The 10,122-nt window shown below is 57.1% G+C and overlaps 1 protein-coding gene across 1 annotated transcript in view; it reads left to right on the forward strand.

Annotated features, from left to right (window-relative positions):
* Window positions 1-10,122, forward strand: part of RPTOR (regulatory associated protein of MTOR complex 1) — a 238,846-nt gene that overhangs the window by 142,206 nt on the left and 86,518 nt on the right. The window contains exon 5 of the mRNA XM_004709106.2: window positions 4,809-4,955. Within this exon, the coding sequence (XP_004709163.2) occupies window positions 4,809-4,955 (147 nt within the window). The remainder of the gene's footprint in view (window positions 1-4,808; window positions 4,956-10,122) is intronic.

The following is a 10,122-nucleotide window of genomic DNA, read 5'->3' on the forward strand; positions in this document are numbered from 1 at the left end:
TTATCCACTCATAGAGCTGTGGTTTGTCCACTCATAGAGCTGTGGTTTGTCCACTCATAGAGCTGTGGCTTGTCCACTTATAGAGGTGTGGTTTATCCACTCATAGAGCTATGGCTTATATGGATCCATGATCCATTTTGGAGACATTGTTGTAATTTTATTGGGGAAGATTTTAAATCATCCCTCTGGGGCAGATGGTAATTCTATTGCTAATATCATTAATTTAGCCAATGTTATAGAATTTAAAATACTGTTGAGAAGAGCAAAGTATATATGTATAGGACAGCTTTGTAGACTAAAATACACAGATTGTGAATGTGTACAGAATAGTCATTTAAGTGACTGAACACTGTTGACACAAACAGGGCTGGGAACGGGGCAGAACTTTCACTATCGCTCATTCAGAGGCAGAACGATGTCTCCTGAACCCAGACAGGTCACAAAAAGGTGCAGGAGTTTGGAAATAACAAATATATGGTAGTCTTAAATTGCTCTTATTGGGCACCACCCTTACAGCTTCTAATCCATCTAAAGAGCTGGTGTCTGACTTGCGATGGCACTCCAGGTTGCCGTGGTTTGGGAAGGTGTGTACACGTGGGAAATGGAACCCGAGTAGCCACACATTCTGCCTCACCTGTGTGTGCCCGTGCCCGTGTGTGTATCACATGTGCAAGGGTATGTAGCATAGAATCTTAAAAGCCCTGCGTGTGTGTTCTCTGTCACATGTTGTGCAACTTGTTTCCACCATCATCTCTTGATCACCCTTATGTGCAGCTTTCCCGTAGTTTGCATTTCATGAGCCCCCATGGCAGCCCTTTAGGCTGTTTCCGAGTTCCTGTTCTTGTAAGCAGCTTGGCGTCCGTCTGTGCTTTGTCTGAGTGCCACGCTCGCTCGGTGTGGACGGGATCCCAGGCGGGGAATGGCAGGGTCAAGGCAGGATGTGGATGCATTTCTCCTTTTGAGAGAGGTCACTCAGCGATCCCCTAAAGGCTGACTCCGTGTACACATCCACCAGGCTTTTGCCCACTCGTCGTGTGTGTGTGTGTGTGTAGGGGGCGGTCCTGGTGGAATGGTGGTTACGAGGAGGGCTGCAGTCCTCAGAGCCCACAGTGTGAAATCACCAGGCCTCTGCAGGAGAAAGACAGGGCTTTCCACTCTCGTAAACTCACCCGTCCTCGGCCATTATTGACCTAGAGTATGTTCTCCCAGCAGATGTTCCGTCGACGCACAGCAGTTGTTGGCAGACATTGTCTGCCCCGGTATTTCCAGTCTTTCCTTCAGTTGCCATGTGACTTTACACACACATACACACACCAGCTTTATCAGTGTTTTATCACGTAGAGTTTTGGTTTTGTGAAATACTTAGAAAGTCTTAATCATGCAAAAATTACTTTTCAAAAACTTATCTGTAGATTCCCATTAAATGTTCTCTTTCCCAGTATTAGGCGCTGTACCTATAGAGATATAAATGTTTGTTTCCTGTGCCCACTGCTAGGTGGAGGAAACGGGACACCCTGGTGGGGCTGGCCCCACCTCCCACTCTGACAAAGTGCGCCCCAAGAAGCATGTCCCCAGCCCACCCGGAGCCCTCGGAGGACAGGGTGGAACTATCTCATCTTTCTCCCACAAGAGAGGCTGGTGGTTCTGAACTGCTGGCCTTGTGAGTGGCCCAGCCTGTGACCGCTGCACCCCAGGGCTCTGGATGGTGTGCCTGTGTCACCCCCAGAATGGCGGAGCCCAGGCCAGGAGGCCATGGCTGTGCACTCAGCACTGGGCAGGGCTCGCTCCTCACAGTCGTGAGGCATCCTGGGGGCCGACTAGGTTACACGGGCTGTGAACTGCAAGGTCAGCAGTTCAAACTCACCAGCCGCTCGCAGAGAAAGGTCTGCTCTTGTAAAGATTCAGCCCCGGGAACCCACAGGTACAGCGTTGCTCAGTCCCTCGGGTCACTGTGCGTCTGGCTGGACTTGGTGGCTGTGAGTTTGGGGTTCTGAGCCACTGGTCTGGTTGTCGCACAGTGTAGCTCGGCCTGACAGACGGGGACAGACAGATTGATCAGAAAGCTGAGCCTGAGCCTTTGTTTGAAGCAAAAGCAAAGCCTTGGGGATTGCTGCCTGGCTGGGCTGGTGGGGGAGGAGATGGGGCCTGGGTGGAGCAGCCACCAGAATATTCCACGGGACCAGGAGGCGGCACTGGCTGCCATTGGGCGTGCTCTCCTGCTGCCCTCACTGCATGGTGGTGAGATGGGAAATGGACGTCGGAGTCCCTGTTCTTGTGAGCACCCTCCTTAAAGGTCACCCCACCCCAACACACACACTGTGACTTAGTAGAGCTGTCCCCAAGTCCCAGGGGGCCCCTGCTTGAGCCTGGCACACGCTGGCTTTTGGAGTGGAACTGCCACCTCAGAAGCAATGGGACTGACTGCCAGAGTCTGGCAGCTTGCACAAGGAGGAGCGCTGATATCACCTCAGGGTGCTTGACATTCTGTCCCTGCAGCACAGCCGAGAGCAGTAAGTGGCTTGGAGACTCTCTGCCAGCAGGCCCGGCCTCCTAGCTGCCATTGCCACCACCTCTGTATTCAGCCTAGTCTCTATGTGGCCTCCCGCTGGACATAGCACAATGGTGGCCCCCACGTAGCTCAAAGCTGAACCTGGGCCCCCTTCCAGAACCCTGAGGCTCCTAGCCACCCCGTGAGTGAGAACCAGGGTGGAGCAGGAGGGAGTAGTCAGGGTCTGCCATTGGCGCACCTGGCCCCAGAGGGTTCGAGACGGCCAGCTGTGCTCCTGGTGCTCTTGACCCCGTCTAAGGGTGCCTCCTTGCTCGTGAGCTTGGGTGACAGACAGAGCAGTAGCTGTCAACAGGCTAACACTTAGGTGGCAACTAACACATTTCAACCCAAAGGCTATGGACATGGAAAGTGTACCTTACAATCCTTTGATTACACCTGCCACCCTCCCTGCCATGCTCCCCAGCACACACACCACCACCACCCCTGCCACCTCTGTGTAGCTCCTACCGCCTTCATCATCATGCTCCTGCCACCCTCCCGGTCACTCACTGACCATGGTCACTGTGGCCAGAGTCATGTCAGCAGGCTTCCCGTGCGCTTTTGTCTGTGGAGCCCGGCACCTGAGCAGGAAGTAACCTGCCCAGAGAGTCTGTCCACGGTGCCGTCGCCTCTTCTCTGCCCCGCCCACTTCACTGCTGCCCAAGACCCACTCCACAGAGGCCCATGTGGCCTGGCTCCCCTCAAGCTGCAGTGGCAGCGAACAAGGGGGCTCTGCCCCCACTGAGCCAGCGAACTGTGGGATGAATTTCCTGCCAGTGCTTCAGGAGAGAGCGGGCAGCACCTGGGCCATTTTACTCTGTAATCACGCAGGCTCTGTGCAGTCTGCTCATTATTGCAGCGTTAGAGAGAGACGGATGGACGTGCATCCAGCAAACCCTGGAGATCACCCGCACTGGGTGTGTGCTCTGTCTGCTTCGCAGAGCAGTGAGTCCGCATGCACACACACCCCCCCACCCCTTCAGTCCTCCCTCCACCCCACCGATCTGTACCGCCTCCTCGTGCGCCTGCCAGGGACACGTGTGAACAGCACAACCCCTCCTACTCACAGACGGGGTCCTGATCTTGTGCAAGGACACTGGTGTGTCACAGTGGCAATACGCCGGGCGCTGTGGTGTGCTGGGAGCCCGCCCATCCAGGTGAGAGCTCCCGTGGGGTGGGGCCTTGCTGGGGGTGCATCCATGAAGGCATGTCCATCTGTCTCCCTGCCGTGGACACCCAGACACCGCTGCCCTTCCACTTCTGTGCACTGGTCTGCATTTGGTCTCAAAGGAGCCTGGCAAAGGCCAGCTGGGGCTTCTGTTTGTCAAAGAGGGTGGGAGTGGACTCAGGTCAGCCAGCTCACCTCCCATGAGCCCGCCCCACCCATCTGTGTGGGGAACCGGACGTCAGAGGGACTGATAATGCTGAAGGTTGCCCGCAGGGCTGCCGTGAGCCAGTGGGTCTGTATTGTCCTTTTCCTGAGTGCCTGTGTGGTCACTCACTCCAGGTGGCCTTTCTGGGACCATGATGCTACAAGTCTTTGGTGTTGTGGTTCACGCCGTGTTTGTCACACCTCGGCTTGTTGACCCACCCAGAGTCGTAGCTCTGTGGCATGCCGGCTCGATCCAGCTGTGTGGAGGTGGGGGTGGGGCAGCTGTTCCTGGGCATTTCCTGTGCTCTGTTGGTTTGCCCATCCGTGGCCGTCCTTTCTGCAGGTTGGAGGTGTATGCCCTCCCACCTTGGTCAGTGCCCTCGTGTGCGGCTCCCTGTGCTGGTGTTAGACTCCGCCTCCTTGGGCCAGGAAGGGTAACAGCAGGAGGGTGAGCGGGAGACGCCCACATTGCACAGGCCTGGACAGGCCTCCCAAGGAGGGTTTCCCAGACCCTTGCCCTGCCCCGCCCCCACCCCTGCAGGGAGGGGACAGCGGTCTCAAGCAGCCAGCCTGAGAGGCAGTGGGGCAGTGCTGGAAAGGACCCGAGAGTGAGCTCGGCACCCACTTGAAGTAGTGTGTATCCCCTCATGAGTGCACACGTGTACACGCACGCACGGTGCTCTCTGCGAGAGGGACACTGAGGGTGGGGTGGGGTGGGGGCTACCTGCTGGGCACAGCTACAGCGAGTGTGACGTGTTCACGGCCTGCTCCCAAGTTCTCTGCGTGGGACTGCCAGTGGGTCACAGTGTGTTTCTGAGAAGGGCGTGGGTGGTGGGGGCTCACCAGCCCAAACTGTGGAGTGACCGTGTCCTGGGTTATGTTTTCCAGAACTACACGCAGTACATCCCACTGTCCATCTACGACCTGCAGACCTGGATGGGCAGCCCGTCCATCTTCGTCTACGACTGCTCCAACGCTGGCCTCATCGTCAAGTCCTTCAAGCAGTTTGCTCTGCAACGGGAGCAGGAGCTGGAGGTGAGCGGGCGGCCGGGGTCCCCCTCCTCCCTGGAAGGGAGCCTCGCTCCTGGTGGGATGGTTGCCAAGCGCCAGGCAGGTTTGCCAGTGTCCTGTCTTACCTGATCCCTGATTCAGGGATGGCCTGGCTGGCCTGGATGCCTCCCCCGGGCTCTGCTGTTACTTTAAGAGAAGCATGACCACCTCTTGCCACTCCTCCCCCAGCGTCTCTGTCGTCGCCCAGGCCCTGTGTTAGGTTGTGCGGGGCAGAACCCACCGACGGCTGGACAGGCGGCACGGAGACTGCCACCATCCATGGTCTCGACACCGAGTCATGGGGGGCGTCATCAAGTCCTGATGACACCTCACTTCGATTGTCTTAGTTAACGTTTGACTTCAGCCGCGAGTCCAGAGAGAAGTCGGAGAAGGCCGTTTCATTTACAGGCTCCATGCACGCACAGGAGTGTCGGCCTGAGCATTCCGCCGCCCCGGGACCTGGCTTCCCATGGCCTCTATTCAGGGACATCATGGGCCTTTCTGGAAAGAGGCTGTTTTAATGGGGTGCCTTTCCCTGCCCCGCACCTGGTTTCTTCAGAAGATGTCGCTGAGTGCACCTAGCAGTCAGATTTGAAACTCTAGATGGAGCATTTGAAACGAGCACTCCCGGAGGTTAATATTTCATGTGTGTGAATCCAGTCCTGATGCAGAGCAGTGCCTGAGAACACTGGGAAACAGGCATCTCTGAGCCCTGGGGGGAGCCACACCACCACTGCCTGCCTGGGGGGGGGGGGGACCTTTGGTGACAGACTGCCCACCACCATTTTTCTTAACCATGCTTTTGCTTCATCTAGCATTTACATGCCAAAGAACCCTTGGTGTTTATGCCTGACCTGTGAGGTGTAGGGGCTCATCAGCCCTCATTAATTAATGAACCCATGTTAAAAAGTTTTTAAATGCCCCCCCTTAGCTTATGAGTGGAGTCCAACTCAGAGCCACCCTGCACAGTGTTCTGGGTCTGTCCGTCTGTGTGGGAGCAGACACCCTCATCTTTCTCCCTCTGAGCTGCTGGTGGGTCTAAGCCACCGGCCTGGGGGTGCTCCACCCTCTCGTGTAGGAGACGATGTCTGCTCCGGCACTTGGAGCCCCAGCCTGCTCCCTGGGAGCTGCCTGGCCGAGTTGGCCGGAGGCGCTGTTCATTCCACTGGGTGCCACAGAAGGGATTTTCGGCCTCTTGAGCGGGAACTGTTTAGTTGGCTGACTCAGCTCTCCTGAAGGAGATCAAGTGGTCCCTAGGTGTCGCTGCAGAGCCCAGCCATCTGTGTGGGGATGCATCTTTTATCTGGGTCCCTCCTCCCTCCACCATTGATGCAGGGTGGGTGCCACCTGCGTCTCACCATTACCCCCTCCCCCAGCTACTTCTTCAGCGTTGTTCAGCTGGTCCTCAGCTAACATTGTGATGGGTGTTTAGTCACTGACGCCCACGGTTCCTGTCTCATGGGATAATGCACTGTTTTTCGAGTGATCGAGGACAAGTGTGTGGAAACAAATGTGGACACTGTTGGGAAATCAAGAGCAGAAATGGGTCAGCGGGCCTGAGAGCCACCGGACACCATGTTAACACAAACACGAGGGATGGCCTGTGCACAGCGCCCTGAGGCTGTGCGCCCCTCCTCCCCAGGGATGCTGGGTCAGCAGGGCCTGGTCCTACAGGGAGAACGCAGCCCTGCCTCTCAGCAGCGTCCTGCCACGTCTTCCTCGTCCAGTTTGGAGAGGGAGGGAAGGTCGACTGGAAGAGAAAACACTCAGAATTGCTAGGCTTTCGGTGTTAGTTTATTTTTTTTCACCAGATGACTATGTTGCTGTTTGGTCCCTTGTGACTCATAGCAACAACGCAGGAATGCAGCTGACCTGCATCGCCCTCGGGCTCCTCCTCATGTCTCTCTAGGGGGAGGGATCGGTGAATGGGATCCCACGATGTTGAGTGTCAGCCTGTGTCCCACCCGTGTGCATGCTGAGGGCACGGGCCTGCACTTCAAGGGGATCTGCAGAGAGCCATCACCGATGTCCCTGTTTCTGGTGTGGTGCAGACGCCCTGAGAAGTCTTTCGCCAGGATCCGCATCAAACCTGGGGCTGGAAGGGGACCTTGAGTCTCAGGGGGATCTCTCGAGGCCTTTCCCCACAGCACCACCGCCAGCCCTAGAAAGAAACTCGCCTTCCCTGCCGGCCCTTCCACTCGAGCCTGAGCACTGAGCCCCCTCTCTTCCGCTGCTTTCTCCTGTGCCACCTCAGAAGGGCCAGCTTCTGCCCCGCAGGGCCGCTGTGTGATCTCCCCTGGCCCACGGGCAGGGTCCTAAGCCTTGGTGAGCACCACATCCCCTCATGCTGGTGAACATCTGTCTCAATTGGCCCCTGCAGGCCCACACCCATTGCTGCAGGGGCCTGAGAAGGTTCTTGTATAGTGGCCACTATCTCTGTTCCTGGCCCCCAACCCCTCTTTCTAATCAGAAGAAGAAACGCGATTGTCCTGTGTGAGTAAGGCCGCCCCTGGCCACTGCTGGAGGGAGAACCAGAACCCGGAACCAAGTGTGTTGGCACCAGCCACCTGGAGCCTCCGGTCCCCCGTTCCCATGGCAGCGGGTCGTGCCCGCTCTTTGGCCTCCCGAGGAAAGCTGCCATCCTCTGATGAGGTATGTGCCCACCTGCAGTGGAGGCACGCTGCCACCCACCCACCCGCCTGCCTGCTGGCTGGAAAGCCTGTGCTGTACCGGCAGCATTGTGACGCTGCATTCGTTAGTTTGGCACGTAAGAAGCACTGGCTCGCGGTCACGACTATAACATGTATTGACAGTCACCTCAGCCGGAAGCGTCCTCTGTTCTCACGTCAGCTGCTCCAGAGGCCTCTTCTCGGGGCACAGAGGTGACGGTCCCTTCCAGAAAGATCTCTGTGAGCTTGCTGTGTGCACCCACTCACACGGGACTCACACTCAGACACACACACACACACACACACACACACACACACACACACCTGCTACCTCCAAAGGCAGAGGGCTTTATGCCCCTGCCCACAGGCTGATGCCAGCCCCGGGCACAGGGAGAGCAAGTTCCCCATCAGGTCTCAGGCAGGTGCACCATGGCCCGGATCCTGTCAAGGAGCTGACAGGCAATTGCCTGCCAGGTGAGGGGTCACTGGTTCTGGGGCTCAGTGCAGGGGTCTGGGTTCAAGGGAGCTGTAACTGGGTTTTCTGAGTCTGAGCTGGCCGTCGGCATCCGTGTGGCGCATCTGTGACAGACACGGAGTGTAACTGAGGAGGTGCTCCCGGGGGGTGGCATCCGAGAGCAGCCGGCCTTCCTGAGCGCCAGACACATCCCACAGCCGCTGACCAGACATGCGGCCCCCGATGAAGGAACCCCCCCTAAGGAAGTGCCCCCTGGGGACACCCCCTCGGGAAACGGCCCCCTAGGCGTTCAGTGTGAGAAACACAGTCCATCCTCCGTTTGTCCTGACACTGTTCACCCCCAAGGCCATCTCTCACTGGCCGTCAATCATTGGCTCCTGGGTCCTGCCATGGGAGAGGCAGCCCCAGACAACCTCCCTTTGAGGCAGGGCCCTGCCGCTCACCGAGGCCTCGGGGCTGCACTGGGCTGCCAGCCACTGGCGGAGCCTGTGTGTGTCCCTGGTCTGAGGTTCCCAGGGGTCTTGTGTCCACATGACAATGAGGACTTCTCTGGGGAACACTCATGAGCAGCCCCTCCACCCTCCGGCAGTCACTTCAGGGTGACAAGTGGTACCCTGGGACTCTGGTCTCTCAGATTCTTTCCTTGTCTGCGGGGGTCTTTGGGAGCTAGCACTTGGTGAAGGTTTCTAATTGACATCTTCCTGGGCGGTTGGACAGTTTTATTTACAGAGCTGTTGCCTTGCTAACTGCGAGAGCGCTTTAGAGTAATGGCCCGTCATCTGGGCAAACTCTCAGGAGGCGTATGACAAAGTGGGTGTTTTAGAATGGCCCTGCAGCTGGCTCTCGGGCAGTATGGAGGGGTTTCTCAGCACCGTGAGAGTCTCCGCCCTCCATGGCCACCCAGCTGCCCTCTTGATCCAGGCGCTCTAGACCCCTGCAGTGGGCCGCTGTTTGCATAGAGGGCCAGAGTGTACTAACATGGGGGCGAGAGGAGTTGAATGGAAGAACGAGGGTGTGTTGGAGAGATGGAGGGTGTGATGGGTGGGGGTCACAGAGGGAAGGGGATGATAGTGGGATGGGATGGCTGACAGAGGGAAGTGGGGGTCATGGTGGCATAGAAGGGGTGATGTGTGGAAGGTGAGCTAGACCGTGGTGAAGGAGGTTGCTTCCTCACCTGCCCTTGGTGCCCCATCGGCTACTTGGTATCTGTGACATGCATCGATTACAGAGGACAGGTCACAGACTGTCTTTGAACTTTGTAAAATATGCCTGTTGTAATCAGGCTGTTGAACAAAAAAAAACAAAACAAAAAAACCCACTGCTTTCTTTAATCCAAGCACCCTGGTGGCCTGGTGGTGATGTGTGGTACTGCTAGCCCAAGGTCAGCAGTCGGAGACCACCAGCTGCGCCACGGGAGAAAGATGGCGCTTTCTACTCCTGTAAAGAGTCAGCCTCGGAAACCCACAGGGGACAGGTCCATCTTGTCCTGTAGGGTCGCTGTGAGTCAGCAGTGAGTTTGGGGTATGTTGGTTCTTTGACCCAGCACTGAAAGTATTACCCAAGAGCTGGTATTTTCTGAAGCACCCTCTCTTGGGACTGCTCTGACACTGTTGGGATTGCCCTTCAGTCGCTGTGAACTACGGAGGGTAATGGCTATCCCCGGTCTCTCGGTGCCTTAGAGATCAGCCTTGCTCTCCCTGGCGCACGGTGCTGCTGACCCACGGGGCTTGAGCATAGGAAGTGCTGCTGTGTGGCATCGGGCGTGGCTCCGTCTCTACGAGGTGCTCCTGGGACAGAGTGGCGCAGGGCCGGCCCTCACCCTCCAGAGCACTGATTCACCCATAGCCTCCGTGCCAGCCCCTCACCCACCTGCGGGACAGGTTTTCCTACACCTGGCTGCCTGGAAGACTTTCTGGCTCCTCACCAAGCCCTTCCCCAGGCTCTAGTGGGTTTTTGAGGAGGAAAGCTGACACACACACACACACACACACACACACACACACACCCC

Source organism: Echinops telfairi, unplaced genomic scaffold (assembly GCF_000313985.2).
Source record: "Echinops telfairi isolate 266 unplaced genomic scaffold, ASM31398v2 ScPeMD7_7458;HRSCAF=8496, whole genome shotgun sequence".
In the NCBI taxonomy this organism is placed as follows: domain Eukaryota; kingdom Metazoa; phylum Chordata; class Mammalia; order Afrosoricida; family Tenrecidae; genus Echinops; species Echinops telfairi.